At 44.5% G+C, this 18,052-nt stretch overlaps 1 protein-coding gene across 1 annotated transcript; it reads left to right on the top strand.

Annotated features, from left to right (window-relative positions):
* Positions 1–1,845: 1,845 nt before the first annotated feature.
* On the top strand, positions 1,846–13,488 carry LOC136471860 (CLP protease regulatory subunit CLPX1, mitochondrial-like). The gene is made up of 15 exons (XM_066469607.1): positions 1,846–2,602; positions 2,979–3,040; positions 3,121–3,221; positions 3,793–3,872; positions 4,669–4,719; positions 5,759–5,833; positions 5,918–5,995; positions 6,772–6,828; positions 8,058–8,128; positions 8,217–8,316; positions 8,466–8,570; positions 10,012–10,074; positions 10,166–10,288; positions 12,713–12,871; positions 13,308–13,488. The coding sequence occupies exons 1-15, from the start codon at positions 2,027–2,029 to the stop codon at positions 13,380–13,382; spliced, it is 1,776 nt and encodes a 591-aa protein (XP_066325704.1). The 5' UTR covers positions 1,846–2,026; the 3' UTR covers positions 13,383–13,488.
* The last annotated feature ends 4,564 nt before the right edge of the window (positions 13,489–18,052 follow it).

Genomic DNA, 18,052 nt, shown 5'->3' with positions numbered 1-18,052 from the left:
GATTGATAGTCACTAATAGGTGTGTGGTTCTTCTTTTGTTGGTTGTGTGTCTCTTGTGTAAGTCAAAAGTTAGAAGAATTATTTTCCAAACTTTGTATCAAGCTGTTGATAGTTCTGTCATGCCAATAATCTAATGACCACAATTTAATAGGAGTATTACTCCTACAAGCTACCATAATACCATTCAACACTCCTACCGTTCAGTCATTCATAGACCATTTGGCAGGGCTCCGCGAGCTGCTCCGGCTCCGACTCCTACCGAAGCCCTGCTAAACGGGTAAACGGAAGAACACCTCCGCCGGTGAAGCCCAAAAGAGCCGGTGTCTTTTTTCTACTCCACCAACAAAGCCACGAAAATGAGCTTCTCTTGGCACCTCCTTCGTTAGGGCGCAAAAGGACGCGGTTGTCCTCCATCGCTGGTTCAAGCGCATCACAGTGATGCCGCCCCATTTCCCTGCGTGCTTGTTGTAAGTAAAGAAAGAGGAGGATTTGCTACCAAGAATAGGAAAAAAGATAGGTTCCCAATGCCATGGTTCCCAATGCAAAACACAACTTGCTGCATTGGGAACCTATTTCTCTTCTATTCTGGGTGGCGGTGCCTGTTGTAACTAAAGAAAGAGGAAGATCTGCTACCAAGAATATGAGAAAAAATAGGTTCCCAATGCAAAAGCAATGGTTAGTTTCTCCTGAAATTGATCAAATCGCCTTGTACAAGTAATACGTAATAAATCACAGAAGTATAAAAAAAATGTAAAACCATTTTTTAAAGATTGGATTCAACTAGATCTACACCGAATAAAAATAATAAGTGAGGTATTATAAACATTTGCCATCTTCCATCTATTCCAGAAAAACATGAATCATTTTACCAAACATTTTTTTTTCAGAACGGCTTCAGCTCCTTCAGATGAGCCACTTCTTCACACGAGCCAGAGGGAGCTATTTTTGGAGGAGCTAGAGCCCTGCTAATGCTCCATGTAGGGCGCCCGTCTGTCCGGATGCTTCGCTCAACTCACTCCCACCCGCGTCGCTCGCTCACTCCCACGCCGCGCGCTCTCGCCCTGTCCGCGCCGCGCGCTCTAACCGCCACGGGTTTCCATCTACCCACGTCTGCTCTTGCTCGCTCGGATATGATGCCTCAACCTCGCCGCACTCGTTCCGCCCATCGTAGCTGCTCCATCCGTCTGCGCCGCATTGGGGCGCATCCATCCGTCTCCACCGCGTCAGCTGCCACCATCCGCTGTCGCGGCCACCTCCACCGCGTCAGTTTTGCCACGCCGCCCACATCTGAAAACATGTGTTGCGAACATATGTTCCAGGTGTTTTAGATGTATGTATGTTACAAGTGTTTCATATGGATATTACAAAGGTAGATTCAGATGTTGCACATGGTAATGACTATACACATACGTTGCAAGAGCTTGTTCGAAATGTTTTATCTGTTTGAGACATATGTTGCAATTGTTATATCTGGATGTTGCATATATGTTGTAATGACTATGTTACAAGTGCATGTTTCAATAGGTTTCAGACGTATGTTGTAATTGTTTTATTTAAATGTTGTAAATGTAGATCTAGATGTAGGGTTGTCGAGCATGGAAGAGAGCTAGCGCACGATGCATAGTGGCGTCGATAGGTAAGCTGGCAGCAGCGCTCTACCGGAGGACGCGTAGGGTGACGTCCACGCTGGCGTTCGCGGTCCTGGATTGGGTCCTCATCGTGTGCTGCTCAACAGCCTGCTGCCCTACACCATCGTCATGTTCGCGGTCTACTTCGGGTTTCGTCGGGCACGACCAAAGGAGCTTCGTCGGGGATGGACGCCGCGTCCGGAACCAGACGAAGATGGGCGCCCTTGCTGCGTCGGGCATAGACACGGAAGCTGCGTCCGGACGGACGGGGACGTCAGACGCTGGTGCTGCCGGCCAGAGCCCTGCCAAACAGCCCTCTCCCTCGTAAACCGTTGACACGGACCGCTACAGACTACAGCCCAGGAACCAGTTGGGCAACCCAAGCTTCGAGTCCAAAAATGAAAAATCCACAGATATTTGGGCTGCTTCCATTCGATTCATTCATTCCACTCCACTCCAGACTCCACCCCCTTCCCTGCACGAAACCCCCAACCCACTCTTCCATGTCAGCCGCCGTCCGCTCCCGTGCCGCGCTCTCCGCCGCGCGCCGCATCCACGCAGGCCTCGTTGCGGAGCAGAAGCAGCAGGGCGGCAACAACCCTGGCGCCCTTCGCCGACCTTGGACCCTCTTCCGGCGCCAGCAGCAGCAGGAGCAGAGCCACGTTCCCCGCGCCGCCGCTCCTGTCCTGGACGCCGTCGCCGACCACAGGGCCGGCGGCTCGGACGGTGGGGAGCCCCCAGAGATCTGGCGCCAGCCCGGAGAAGCCCCTGTCGCGCCCGCCGGTGCGGGCGCCGTCGGGAGGATTGACGTGGTTAGGGTTGCGGCCCCCGGTGGGGAAGGCTTTGATGGGAAGGACGGGGCCGGGGAAAGCGGGGGCTGGGGCGGTTCTAACCTGGGACGACGGTTTCCCACGCCCAAGGAGATTTGCCGTGGGCTCGACAAGTTTGTCATCGGCCAGCAGCGAGCCAAGAAGGTAAATACTAAACCTCTCGGAGATTTTGTATCTGTTTTTATCTGATTGGAGTTATCTGTTTGGTATCTACTCAGGTCCAATACATGTGTTTTACCCATTAATATCTCTGGAATTTCTTTAGAATATAGTCATTTGAAAGTATCTGTGATGGCTAATCTACTAACACCCATCTGCATGTATCAAATGTTAATACTTCTGTGCATATTGATTGTCGAAGTTTCTAAAGTTTCACCATGTATCCCTAAGCGTTTTATGCGATGTGGATCACCACACAGCCAGCAAGTTGTATTACTTCATATTTGTTCTCCTACCATTTTAGTGACCCTAGGCTATTTTTCAGATTGTTTAATAACCCTGTTTTTCTCTCTTAATGCAGGTGTTGTCAGTAGCAGTTTATAATCACTATAAAAGGATCTATTGTGAGTCACTCACCAGCAGGTAGGTTTTTGTGTAAACATCAGTTTTCTGAGAGCTGTGTAGCATCAGGTGGTAAATTGGACAGATCATGTGGGCTGCAGGTCTGCTTCAGATTGTAGCGAGAGCGATTCTTGCACGACTGACACTGACATGGTAGAGCTTGAGAAAAGCAATATTCTTGTCATGGGGCCAACGGGCTCGGGTACATGCTCTGACCTTTGACTACATTAATGTTGTATTTTGCAATCATCTAACACTGTCCATAAATAGAAAATGCGTCGAAATTAATCATATACTTAAAAACTTCGTTTTGCACAGTCATTTCTCTCTTTTTTCTCTGTTCATGCAGCTATGCTAACTCTGTTTTATTAGAAAGTGTTTTAGCTTTGTAGAGACATGCATGTCTAAAACAAGCAACTATTGTGGTGGTTATTAACACACTGCATATTAGCCATGCAATCATGCACCTAACGTAAAGTGATATGCTATATGTGGTAGAATTTCAAGCAATCCAAGTAGTACACATTTGAGATATTCTGAACAACAGGTGAAGGTATTATATGATGTCTGATTTATTTGAATTTGAAATTGAATTTTCATCTTCTTTTCTCTCTTAAAATAATTGGTACATTCTGGTTGGATGAAACAAAATATGCGATAGTATTGCTGTTGAGTATCCACCTTTCATTTAACTTGTTTTATGCAATCATAATCTTGTGGTCCTTATGTTATGAATGTCTTACTTATTATTCTAAAATCTTTCCCAAAGTCAGGGAAAACATTGCTGGCAAAAACACTAGCAAGATTTGTGAACGTGCCTTTTGTTATAGCTGATGCGACAACCCTCACTCAGGTATACTGAATTATGTCTGTTTACTAATTCATTAACTTTGTTCCTGCTGTTAGTCCAGTACGTAGTTTGTGTATGGATTTTGTTCGTGCTACAAATTTAAGAGCACATGATTATAATTTTAGTATCTTTAAGTATAATTTAAGAGCCTGAACCTTGATTGCTTCTGATTGCTTCTGTTGGGTTTCAACTCTAGCCTACCCCAACTTGTTTGGGACTTAAAGGCTTTGTTGTTGTTGTTGTTGTTGTAAGTATCATGTTTGTTATTATCCTTATACTTAATTATGATTTTGTTAATTCAGAACTTCGTTCTTACTGTTATTCCAGTGTACCAGTCCGATATTTAGTTCCTGCTACAAATTCAAGAGCAGATGATTATAATCTTACCATCTTTAAGTTTCATGTTTCTAATCCCTTCGTTGCTGACATTGAGACTAATATCCTGATATTTAAAACCATTGTGTATGCTCTTGTGAAGGTTTCATCTGTTCGATTCATATTTTATGATTTGTGATCCAGTTCTTTATTCCACTGGAGAGTTGTAGTTGATTGCTTGCTATTTTTTTATACGATTTTTTTTTCTTGGACAGCTGCTCTTTTCATGGAGTGGGTATTATGGCACTAGCATATACTTCTTTTACTAACTTTTCTTGCATAAGATCTTTGATTATGATCTGTATAACTAATACTTCTGTTTGAGAGTGTTGCGCTTGCACCAGCTTCATAGACTTCGTGTGTTCAACTGTTGGTGCTCAGAAGTTCACCTTAGTTTGACTGTATTTTTTCCCCATTTTTGTAGGCTGGATATGTTGGCGAGGATGTTGAATCTATTTTGTATAAGCTCCTAGCGGTACCTCTCAACTCTCTATTTATATATGGACCTTGCATTTTAGTCCTTTCTGCATTGTGATTCTAACTTGAACTAGAGAACCTTCTCCCCTCCCCCACCCCCTATTTTTGCTCTTGAGACCTTTTTGCATGATAATAATTGAGCTCTAGAGGATTTAAGCAAGTACCAAAAGTTCAAAACTAGAGGTTGTGTTCTCAAAGGGAAAAATAGTGAAAGCACTTATTTTAGGTTACACCTGTCATTGCAAAGCCGAGGTCATGTGCTGTTATGTGCATTGGACCGGCCCTGTTGGGGAATGGGCACTGAGATGGTCAATTCCTTTCCTCACGTGAAGATAGGATTAGAGTTGAGTTTGCTATCTTCTGGATATAGGTTGTTAGGACTTGGAGTAGATTAGATCCTTCCTTAGGAGTCAAGTATAGACATCTCTATGTGAAGAGAGATCTAACTCTCAAAGTAAGCACAACAATAATCTAGTTCTCTTATGTTCATTCCCTAGCAGCCACTGCCGCTCAGCCATCCTTCAGTGTTGTCTATCCTGTCATGGACATGGGATGGGATTTGGCATATGAATTATGTGAAGATCGTAAAAATTTATATAAAGTATAAACTTTGGATTTGTCTCCAAGCCAGGTAGAGTGAAGCATACAAACAAAAATAGAAGTGAAGTATGTTTATCGATGCTTCTGCTACTAATTATATTGGAGAAAGCACTGCATAGGAAAAAAAAGGGTCATTTTTTCTGAAGGAGAAGAGTCTCAGTTTTTAACAAAGCCATAAAAGTTTAAATACAGAACCATGCTTGGGTTACCAGCTAGATAGGAAAGTGCAACAGTTGCCAACAACTAGCCTATTACATTGCAGCAATATCGACTACATTCGAAATACCATTGTTGCTAGGGACAAAGTTCCTCAGCCAGTTGATCATGGATTCAGTCAGCTTGTGCACTCGAGCTTCATCCTTTTCCTTTAGCATCGCACTCCACTTTGTTTACCGATGCTTCTACTCACCTTTTTACGTTTCTCTTTTGCACACTAGGCTGCTGATTTTGACGTAGCTGCTGCCCAGCAAGGAATCGTCTATATTGATGAAGTTGATAAAATAACAAAGAAGGTTTGTTCATAAGTTAATTTAGGCATCTGTCATACATTTTACCCTTTTTTCCCCTTTTATATGTCTGATTGCAATGCTTTTCAGGCTGAAAGCATCAATCTTAGCAGAGATGTTTCAGGTGAAGGTGTGCAACAAGCACTGTTGAAAATGCTTGAAGGAACGGTAAGTTTGTCAACCTTTGAAGCTTTCCATTAGTAATTTTTATGCTCGGGGAGCTCCTGTAGAAGAAACAAACCTAGTGATTATTTATCATTTTGCGCTTTTTATCTTTTTGGAGAGATTTTCATAGTTGTTGATGTGGAGTGGAGTCAATTTCCAATGGATTGCCATTATAGAATATACTAGCCATAGTTTAAAAACAGTCTAACAAATCTGATTTGGTTGATTTGTTTTTGGTAGTGATACGCGATCTGGTCTAGGCTATGCAAGTATGCTGTTCCAAAACCAATTGTTTGCTTTTAATCCTATGTTGAGCTTTAAGCTATACAGTACAAATACCATTGAATAATGCATTAAAATCCCATTTTCTAGCATGTAAGGGGTCCCGGTATATGAATTTGTAACTTGTACAAAACACTTTGTTTGCAGCAAATAACTGATTTGTTTCTGAGCAGTGCAAAATGAACTGCATAGGCTGGGTCGCTATTAATATTAACTTATTAAAGGAATTATGGTAGTGTATTTAAGGAATTTTTGAAAGCATCCTTTTTAGCAGACAACAGCTTATTCAGTTCCATGTTTTAGTGGCAAATAAGCTGTTCAAAACTTCAAATTCCTTTTTTTATTCATTTTCAGTAATTATTAAGTTTGTAAGTGTCTTTTTGGTCCAATTTGTGAGATAGTGTCTTCTATGCTTCGTAATGCAATATATTTAAGATGCATGACAACATAATTTCTTATTTATCTTCTTACAAGTTATGTTTATGCTGTCAAGATAGGTTGTTAGTGTTCCTGAGAAAGGGGCCAGAAGGCACCCAAGAGGTGACAATATCCAGGTATCCTTCCATGCAAGCTGCTCTTTGGTAGTTATCAGAAATCAGAGTAATACTAGTACACTGTTTATGTTCCCTGTACATACTAGGAGGATAAATGTTCTCTTGCTGAGTAGTGAAAACAATAGTTTTGTTGTTATTCTCATGCAAAAATATTTTGGATTGTCTGGTGGTGTTCTTGTTATCCTCTGTGATGTGTACCACGGGATCGAAAGCAGGGCATGCCCAATTTTTTATGATTACTTTTCCTTTTAAAGTTAGAAATGTTAATACGTTATTTAGTGTATTCACAGAATTTGAAAAACGCAAGCCAGAGGAAACAATTAAACACATGAGGACAATAGAGCATGAGAAATTGACAGTTAGTGATACTGCTGTTATGTCGTTTGGTATTGATAATAGCATGTGTCTGAGGTATTGTTTAGTATCTTTCATGTTCTTTTTCATCTATAACATTTGATGTTTTAAATAGCGGGGTAAACCATTTAGCGGTCGCTACCTCTAGATGCTAAGAGGCACATAATGAGCTAATAGTGGCATTAACAATTTAGTGGAATTAAAAAAAAAACATTCACTAATCAACTCGTCACAACTCACAGCATGCATGCACGTGGGCCTATTTGTACCTGGTCTATAGCAGCAAGCCTCGATACTCCTTGGTTGCCTACTGCTTTGCTCCCAGGCCACTACATCGATACAGCTTTCGGCCTGCAACTGCTGGTCCACACCCCACGCTTGCATGGTCTGCTGGCCTGGGCAGGAGCTGCTTTTGCTAACAGCGCAGTCATGTGGCTGCTGACCCAGCATACTCATGCTACAACCAGCCATGGCATTACCATCACTAAACTCCAACATCCACTACGGTATTTAGTGGCGCTAATCACCGCAATAGTGAGTGTAGCTTCAGTAGCAGAAGAAAGGACCATATTTACAGGAGGTCCTCTGGGACACTAGCACCGCTATTTGAAAAAGTGATAACATTTGAGTCAATGCTTATGATCCCTCGTCAACTTTAGAAAAGAAGAGATTAATTTGAAGAGTAATTTTTTCCCCATATCCCTTTCACTTGGAACATGTTAAACAAGAACCATTATTTTTTTATCCTGACATACAAGCGAGCCAAAAGGCTTGTTTATTAGTACTTGCATATGTTTTCATCAGTGTTCAGTCAATAGCTAGACCTGCAAGAGAAAAATATGCAGATTTTGATGTTCATTTGTCTTGCATTGCAGATTGATACAAAAAACATTCTCTTCATCTGCGGTGGTGCTTTTGTGGACTTGGAGAAAACTATTTCGGAAAGGTTGTGGACAGTCTTTGTGTTTTATGTTTTGGACTTGTGATATCACAAGCTTTTAATAACCAAGGTTTGCCTTGTTTTTTTTTTCTAGGAGACATGATTCTTCAATTGGTTTCCGAGCGCAGGTTCGTTCAAATATGCGATCTGGTGGTGTCATAAATGCTGAGATCACATCATCGCTACTGGAATCAGTGAGTAAAAATTAGAAAATGACTTCCATGTAGTATTCTCTGCTGGCCATTGGCTCCTTTCCAAATAATATCGCTATTGTCTTCTGCTTTGCTTTCATGCTAGAGTCTTCATAGTTTTTTTTGTAATTATTTGGACGCTATTTCTGCAGGTTGAAAGTGGTGATCTCATTGCATATGGACTAATCCCAGAGTTTGTTGGTAGATTTCCAATTCTTGTTAGTCTATCCTCCCTCAGTGAAGATCAGCTTGTTGAGGTAACTTTATCATTCATGCACACCTTTATCACTTTCATGTAACAGGCTCAGCTTCCATTTAGTGGTGTTCTTAAGATAGCCCCTATATTTTGTTTGTTGCCACTATTTCAGCGCATTTGGCCAGTTCGCTTGAACTTATCAGCCGGCTTATCAGCTAGAATCTACAGTATTTTTCTCTCACAATAAAACAGCTTCAGACGGCTTTAATACCAGCCGAACAGGCCCACCCCATGCATATTTCAATTTAGTTATTTATGCAAAGTTGATCAGATGCATGGTGAATCTATTATTAGATTTGTACCAGATGTACCTGTTACGAATAAAGAGAGACTCAACTGGATTGATACTATTGAGGCCCAAAGGGGGACAATATATAGAGTACATAGGGGAAACCCTAGACTAGGGAGATTACACTAATGCCTTTTGACTATTATACCTTAACACCCACTCTTCAAATGCAACGACATTGCATTCACGTTGCATTTGAGAGAGGGTGTTAAGGTATAATAGTCAAAGGGCATTAGTGTAATCTCCCTAGTCTAGGGTTTCCCCTATGTACCCTATATATTGTCCCCCTTTGGGCCTCAAAGTATCAATCCAGTTGAGTCTCTCTTTATTCGTAACATGCTACCAAAGCTCTACGTTTTCGATCTAACATTGCATTTGAAGAGTGGGTGTTAAGGTATAATAGTCAAAGGGCATTAGTGTAATCTCCCTAGTCTAGTGTTTCCCCTATGTACTCTATATATAGTCCCCCTTTGGGCCTCAATATCTATTAATCCAGTTTAGTTTCCCTTTATTCGTAACAGTACCATCATCCGGGACAGATTCCGGAATTGGCATGCACTATGCCAAGACCTTGGTGATTACAGGCTAGTGTTAGCAATTATACCAAAGATGACTACTGTACTGACAGGGGGCTCCTGTATGTTGTCCTAACGATTGCTTACTTGTTACTTTATTAGTTAGGGCTAGGTTGTCTTATTACCAGGGAAAATATTGAGATCATCTGAAAAAAAAATCTGTAAAATCACTATCCATTACGCGCTATCATCTTTCAAGGCTTGCTTCTACATATCATACAACAACAACAACAACAACATAGCCTTTCAGTCCCAAGCAAGTTGGGGTAGGCTAGAGTTGAAACCCACCAAGAGCCCCAAGTCACGGTTCAGGCACTACGCCCCAACGGTTTTCTTTTGGGTTTCATCTCCATTAGAATGGCTAGATTTAACGTTGGCTCGCCACGCCTATCACAACCCTCCTTTACCAGGGCTTGGGACCTGCTATGTTGAGACAACATAGGCAGAGTTTGCTTCTGCATATCATAAATTTTGCAAAATGCAAATGTTATCTTCATATATTTATTGAACACTCTTTGTTCCTAGGTACACAACTTATATTACCTTCAAAGCTAACACAGCTGTGCTCCTCTCTGTAGGTTCTCACAGAGCCAAAGAATGCCCTTGGCAGGCAGTATACCAAGTTGTTTGAAATGAATGATGTAAGAATTTGTTTGAAATTCTGTTGTCTTGAATTATGTAATATGCACCTTAATGCCCGTGTATTTATCTTATAACTTGATTGTTACTTAGGTCAAATTGCATTTTACGGAAGAGGCTTTACGGCTTATTGCCAAAAGAGCAATAGCGAAGAATACTGGGGCTCGTGGTTTGAGGTCCATATTAGAAAGTATATTGACAGAAGCTATGTATGAGGTATACACTCTTCTCCCACCGGCACCATTGTGAAATTCATTAATTGGGTTAGGAAAACCGTTTAGTAGGAGATTTGTTGCAGCACATTGGCAAACATGCAGTACTGGTGTGATGAGTAGTAATAATTTTGTTCTTACTTTTTTGAAGTTTCTGTCTCTAAGATTGTACAATAAAAAGGGGGAAAAAGACTTAGAGCCTCTAATAGCATGTACATCCATATCCATTTGTGCCAAGAAGCCACGGGGGAGAAATTAGTTAGCACCCGTGCTAAGAAATGTGAGCGACTAAGTATGGATGCTAATGCTAGAATGCATGGTATCAATGCTAAGGTTTGCTACTGGTGCTAAGGCTACTTTTTTCTAACAAAACTAAATATTCTAAATTACCTGAGCAGCTATTAAGGGGTGCTAAAGTACACCTGAGCAGCTATTAAGGAGTGCTAAAGTAATAACGTAGAGGTAACTAAGAGAGAGATGATGCTAGATAACTACCTTTTGCACCTAAATCAAGAGGCAAGTGGAAGTGCACATGGCCTCCTAGTGGGTTTGGTGACCTAATGACAAGTAATTTAGGAACTAACCATGTGAATGAAATCTTATGAACAACATAATAGAGCAAATGGTTGGCTATGGATGCTCAACGATTCCTCAAAATGAAAAGGATGACATGGAATTCAATGATGTGTTTATTTGTTTTATATTTTGAATTTGAGTTTAGGAAATGCCATACTGTAAAGAGCGATGTGATTCTAAACGACTTAGGGTAGAAACAGTGCTCAAAATATCTAACATATCCTATGAGAGATACAAAGTGCACAACACATGCACTTCGGTCAATGTTTTAGATCTTATAGTGCTACTTCTGGCATGTCCGGAAGTTCTAGACTCCGGAAGTTTTGCTAGGGTTTGGAAGTTTGACGAATGTGGTGGGGAGTATAAATATCTCTCCCCATCTTCTCTAATGGCCAACCACTCCATTATTGCGACCTACCTTGTGACAAAAGCCCTCTTGAGCATTCATAGCACTCTTCTCACCACTCATCTTTGATTCTTTTGAGGGATTTGGTGAAAGATTGAGAGAGGAGAATGGAAAGTGGTAGAGAAACTCAAACCCATCATTTGAGCACATGTTGGATTCACATTTGTTTGTCTTGGGGCTTTGTCCTTAGACGGCTAGGCGTCGCTAGTGAAGCTCTGGGAGGTTTATATTACCCTTGATTTCTAGTGGATTTATTGTGCTTGACCTCCGTGGTCGCTTGAGAGGAGGATTGGAGTTGAAAGAGACTCTAGACCTTTGTGGTCACCTCAACAACGAGGACATAGGCAAGCCTTGGTGGTGTGGCCGAACCTCGGAATAAATTGTTGTCTCGTGTCCTTGTTGTGGTTTCGTTTGGTTTGACCTTCCCCTTTCTCTCTTGCGTTGATCTTTAATATTTCTAATCGATCTTTCTTAGTGACGTTTCATGTCAAGGGAAAGGGTACAAAGGGGGTCTACCAGTCATAAGGATGTGGTAATTCGGCGATCTAGTTTCCGTTGAGATTTGGTGCTGGTTTCGTAGGTCTTTGGAACTTCCAGACAAAATCTTCATAGAGTTCCGGACTTGGCTAATCCGCTACTTGATGTGTGAACGAATTTCCTTTCAGTGAGATGTACATGCTCTAACTGTGCTTATTGGATCATACAAATCCATAATTAAAAACAAACCTAAGTCCCTATTCAAGAAAATGAGCCTAAAGCTAACCAATGTGCGTAGCCATATTACTGTTACCGTGGCAACTAAAATCCATTCTTGGTATGTCTCTTCATGTTTCTTGAAGCTAAATATTTTTAGGTCTGGGATACCCTAGTATCTATTCAAGTATTAACTGAACCTAAGGATTTGGATCCAAAAAAATTGATGTTTTACAGGAAACATGAAGAGACATACTTGAATACTTGAATTGGCCTCTAGGCACAAGTTTCCTGTATTAACTGTAGCTAAAAAAAATGAAGAGACATACTTCCTGTATTAACTCTAGGCAATTCAGGCAATTTTTAGGTACAGGAAACATGTTAATACTGAAGCCAATTCAGGCACTGAAGCCAATTCATGTTTCCTGTATTAACTGAAGCTAAAAAAATTGATGTTTTACAGGAAACATGAAGAGACATACTTGAATACTTGAATTGCAGTAAAAATTGATGTTTTACAGCACCCTAGTATCCTCCATGTGGCCTCTAGGCCTTCGTAGTGAACCAAAAACCATCAAATTGGCACCACATTTTTTTATTGTTACAGGAAAATTGATGTTAGTTGTCTTGCCTTGAATTATATTCTTGGTGGATGATTTGTATCATTGTGATGTTCAGTTAGCTTAGAATGCGTTTTGTCACAATATTCCATGAGTCATTTTTCCACTGTTCTGAATTAAAATTTTCTAACAGGTTCCAGAGACGCGAACTGGAAAAGATAAAATAGACGCTGTGGTTGTTGACGAGGAGTCTGTTGGATCTGCAAATCAGCATGGAATTGGAGCTAAGATTCTTTGCGGAGAAAGAGCTTTGGATCTCTATCTGGCCAAGCACAGTAATAAAGAATCAACGGTACATATCATTTTAATTTTAATTTTCACATAAATCGACTGCATTGTATAGTTGAATCAAAATGAAGGGCTGGTCATCTTACCTATTGGCTGATTGACATGTAGTGTTTTACAGAGCAGTTACGAGATATGTTCATGTCATTGTTATTTTTTTATGATGGGCTAGAGGCATGGTATTATTTTTCAAGCAGGGCATCTCCACAATCACTTAAAATATTAAGAAATACCCATGTCTATGTTTCGTTAGTCATAAAATTCCTTATGCATAGTGGTGTACGTGCAAATGTACAAAGTGGTCAATGTGCCTAACCAATTAGTGAAGTGACCGGGCACTTGATGGACACTTAACATAAATAAATTCACTTGCATTGATGAAAAAAAAAATTAGGTTCTGGGACGTTGATTTGCTGTTCTTACGCGGCTTGTTATTTTTGCAGGGTCAACACCAGGAGAGATCGAACGGGGAATCTGAGATTGATACAGAAGCCCCCTCTCGAGTGGCCAGCATGTAGAGGGTTCCTGACAACAATAATTATGTATATAAATAACTTGTTGTCGGCCTTGTAACTGTAGCCAATTCAAATGTAAAGTAGGGCCATATAAATTCATCATGTATAAGGCCGGCGCTGGGGTTGTATGTTGAATTTGGGGGGGGGGGGGGGGGGGCGCTGAAGCTTGATCTTGCCGACTTTACGTTCAAGGAAAGTAAAGGGGATAGCTTTGCATCTTTGGGCAAATCAAGGAGGGAGGGGAGGGTTGGGCAAATTACTGAAATTCGTGAAATTTTGAACCCTGCGTCAGACTGCCTGGCTAGGGCAACGATCGAAACAGCTCTAGTGGCTCCTGACAAAGCTGGCCCCATTGGTCGGTGGCGCAACCTAGCGGCCCCACCGAGCGACCCCATGGTCCTGCCACCACACGTGCCCAGCACACGAACAAAGTTCACGTCCCATGTAGACATCCGGCCCAACAAAGGACAAAGGACACGTCCAGTGGGATTTAAGCCCAATTCATCCACTTTGCAACCTTTTTGGTAAAATAGTGCGATGGGCAGCTCCGGTGGCCCAAATCTGGTGCACATTGCTGTGCAATGTGTGGATCAACTTGCAAACTTGGCGACTCCCGTGCGAAGGCCGCCTGGCGGTCTGACCATGAGCTTCGCTTGGGCCAATCTAGCAGGCCGCGGCCCAACTCCACACTAGAGGCCACATTGGGCACCTTCGGTGCCTGGCGGTCTGACCGCCAGAACTCCTTCGGTAGCCCAACATGATCTTTTCTTCACCTTTTCAAATGTACCAACTCTCAAGTGTTTTCACCAACTTGTGCACGTGAGTTAGCATTTTTCAAAATATTTTTCAAGGCATTTTCTCATAATCTCACCACGTCACTAGGCTTAATGCATATGCAATGTTAATCCCACCCAGTGGCACTAGATAACCATCTTAACTCTAGAGCTCCATTCTTAATAGTACAATTATCTATCCTAAACTCGATCACGCACTCTATTGCATCTTAATCGGCAAAACCAACACCCTAGCTTATACCTTTCCTTTCAATCCATAGGGTTTTGTTTTTCTCTTTCTTTGTTTCCAAATATTGAGCATTTGATCATCTTGTGGCCTCCTCCTCCATCACCTCCAAGGATGCCATCTTGCTCAACCCTTGGTGTCGGGTTCATAAACCCGGGGTCCCTCATGGACCCGCTTCTCAGTAAAAGCTCAGCCCAGCAGACGACGTTGCGAACGACGCGTAACTCCTGGGTCAGCCCAAATACCTAACGACAAGCCAGAAGGACGATCCAATCTCCGACCGGAAGGCCTGGCCAAGGAGGAACGACGCCCGCTTCCGATTCTGGCCCGCCTCTCCGACCAGAAGGCCTGGCCAGGAGGAACGATGCTCGCTTTCGACTTCGGCCCGCCTCTCCGACCGGAAGGCCTCGCTTCCGACTTCGGCCCGCCTCTCCGACCGGAAGGCCTGACTGAGGAGGAACAACGCTCGCTTCCGACTCTAGCCCGCTTCTCCGACCGGAAGGCCTGGCTAACGCCGCTTCCGACTCCGACCCGCGTCTTCGACCGGGGATGCACTGAACCTCTGCTTATAGCTCTTCTTTGACTGGCGTAGTCGGAGCCGACTGGGACCAACCAACCGGGGACGCCCGCTCGGTGAGGACCCAAGAAACGAGCGGAGCAAGTAAGGCAGGGCACACAAGTCAACCGTAATACCAAGGACCGTACCCTAAACACCTACAACACAGTACCGACAGGGCATATCAGAAGGGTGCCCTACCACCTTCTAGGCATGTTAGAGCCCCAACAGTGTTGTGGGCGCCGACGTTTGCCCTACAGTGTTGTGGGTGCCCTCAACTCCTATACTAGGCGAACATGGTAAAACCACCCATATGCCTCTAGGCATCAACAATGTGGTAGGCGCCGACATCTACCATACCAGAAGAAGACAACGGAACCTCCCACATGCATCTGACATTAACAGTATTATGGGCGCCTACAACCATCTTGTACCCGACGGCGTGGGTAATAAGACTTAGTAGCATACATACGCTCTCTCTCTCCCTCTCTCTTGTAAGGTCGTCCCCTTCATCTATAAAAAGGGATGCACTCTCTCCCAATAGGGAGGACTCTCAGACGATCAATCTCACACTTTAGACACTCTAAAGCTACATAGAGCACACGCTCGAATACTTAGTGCACGTAGGAGCTCCTGTCACTCTTGGCCCTTCGGTCTAGAGTCTGACCGGACCTCTTGCACCCCCATCTTACTCCCTTCCATTTGTAACCCCACAGCAAACTTCGAGCACTTGGGCTTAGAAATAAAGTCATCGACCAACTCAAACTGGACATAGGGCACGTTGCATAAACCAGTATAAACCCTGTGTCATTGAGTGCTAGGCCACATCCGATCACAACGTATGGAAAAACTATAAATATTTATATGTTGGTCACTTTCTGCAATGACAGTTGACACCCTCCATGGAGAGGATGCTGTACGTTCACACTTTTGGTCATCGGATGGCCCACCTTTCCGCCATCTTCGCCATGGCAGGCTCAAGCGATATGACTCGCTTTGGCTCACTAGAGTTTCCCGCACTCCCACCTGTTGGGATGTGGGATCCTCCCATCTTTGAGCCATCCTAGGCCTTCCTCTTCGAAAGCCTAGACTTCATCGTCGACTGGTTCGGCGTACTACACCTCCGCGAGGAGGCACTTGTTCCGGCGCCCATTGAAGGGGCACCCTCCGTCGGCTCCAAGACTCTCGGCGATTTCAACAATGAGACGCCTGCGCTTCGCTCCGAGCCCACGCTGGGCTCAACCCAACTATGAGTAACGTACGCTTTGTTCTTTACTTGCTTTTTACTATTTTTCGCCGATTCTCCGGAGGGACCTCGTTGTCCCTGCTACGACCGCCATGTGACAGGTTTCCCTATGGCCTCACGTCCCTCGTGGACGTGTATGCCCGGGGGCTCCGAAGGATGCTGGCGCCGCCCTCTCTCACATCTGAATTTGTGGGGATGGAGAGCTATGCTCCTGCCTCTTTTCATGATCTCATGGATGATGATGTTGAGAGCGATGGCTCCAGCATCGGCGACGTCGTGGCACCTAGCCACCCTCTGTCTTGGGAGTGCGCTATGGCGAACGCTCCGGGATAGCCACTGGTGGTGGTGGAGTCTCTTTAGACCCACACACCTCCAAACCCTCGCGCGGATGCCCTCACGTGTGCCTAGGTGCACAACGAGGAGCTACGATAAAAGCGGCAGAACCAGCCGCCACCTACGCTGGTGCGCTTGGCGTACCATGATGCGCCCTAGGCGCGTAACCCGGTGAGCGGTGCCTAGGGTCACGCCCGTCAGGTCCAGCACAACATCATGGATGGGGGGAACGATCTCCCACAATTCACTCGGGCCAGCCAGAACATCACCGCGGTAGCGATGCTTCTGCACGGCCTTCCCGAGCCGAACAACCCCTAGGAATAGGCGATCCACTGGAACCTCCGGGCACTGGTGGAAACCGTTGCCGTTCAATAGGTGGAAAGCTCCATGTCATGCCACCGACTTGCGACATCTTTCCCTACTGGGGGAATAGGGGCGTGCCAGTCTAACCGCTCCATCCGCTTACCACTACGGCCGTGGGGCATGGAACAGGAGGCGTGATTGTACCATAGCCTAACCCGGCACCTGCTCCACATTGACTGCTTGTGCGCGAACACCTTGGGCCGAACCAAGACGCTCGTAGCATCATCAGCAACTGGCGTCGGGCCTAGCATGGTGATGGCGTCCATCGGGCGGTGGTGAGAGCAGGCAACATGGGCTCCGATCGAACCATAGAAGGGACTGGTGAAACGCACCCTAGGCATGGTCACCGACCCAACGATCAGAGTCCCTACCCAGATGGCCCGAGACCACGGGCCTTTGGCCAACGCATCAAAAGAGCGCCGTTCCCACAGCACTTTCGACCGCCCACCAACATCACCAAGTATACCGGGGAGACAAACCCTGGTATATGTCTCAAAGACTTCTGACTCACCTGCCAAGCCAAAGGAGTGGATGATGACCACTTCATCATCCAGTACCTCCCCATCTGCGTGGGAGAACATGTTCGAGCGTGGCTCAAATTCCTCCCACATGACGGCATCGCGACTGGGCGGACCTCAAGAGGGTCTTCGTCGGGAACTTCTAGGGGACATATGTCCGCCCTGGAAACTCCTAGGACCTCAAGAGCTATCAACAAGAGCCCAACGAGTCCTTATGAGACTACATCTATAGGTTCTCAAAGCGGTGCAACTCCCTTCTTGATGTTATCGATGCGGACGTCATCAGCGCATTCCTCTCCAGGACCTGCTCGACGTTGCCATGAACCACGCCTCCAGCGAGGAGGCGGTCGGAGCAGTCTTCAATGAAGGCTGGGACAAGGGCAAGGCCAAGCACGAGGACCAAGATGAGGGCCCCTCCACGCAAAGGGGCAAGAAGAATAAGAAGGATCGGCACCGACTGGCCAACTCCGCGTTGGTCACCGTGGCTGATCATGTGGGCAAGCAACCCTAGTAGGGCCTGCCTGACCACTTCGACAAGGTCATGGATAGCCCATGCACCAACCATGCCTACCCTATCAAACACCTCTATAAGGATTGTGAGCTCCTCAAGCACTTCCTATGATAGGCCGGTGGGCCG

The sequence above is a fragment of the Miscanthus floridulus genome, chromosome 8 (genome assembly GCF_019320115.1).
Source record: "Miscanthus floridulus cultivar M001 chromosome 8, ASM1932011v1, whole genome shotgun sequence".
Taxonomy (NCBI): domain Eukaryota; kingdom Viridiplantae; phylum Streptophyta; class Magnoliopsida; order Poales; family Poaceae; genus Miscanthus; species Miscanthus floridulus.
Note: the sequence above shows the minus strand (reverse complement) of the source record. Positions and strands in the feature narration are given on the sequence as shown.

What these genes read in the sequence shown, in the direction of transcription:
- LOC136471860 (XM_066469607.1), top strand. Translation starts at nt 2,027, where the DNA reads ATGAAAAATCCACAGATATTTGGGCTGCTTCCATTCGATTCATTCATT. An exon ending in CATCATCGCTACTGGAATCA is followed by an intron (nt 8,317 to 8,465) that starts GTGAGTAAAAAT and finishes CTATTTCTGCAG; the next exon opens with GTTGAAAGTGGTGATCTCAT. An exon ending in AGTTGTTTGAAATGAATGAT is followed by an intron (nt 10,075 to 10,165) that starts GTAAGAATTTGT and finishes ATTGTTACTTAG; the next exon opens with GTCAAATTGCATTTTACGGA.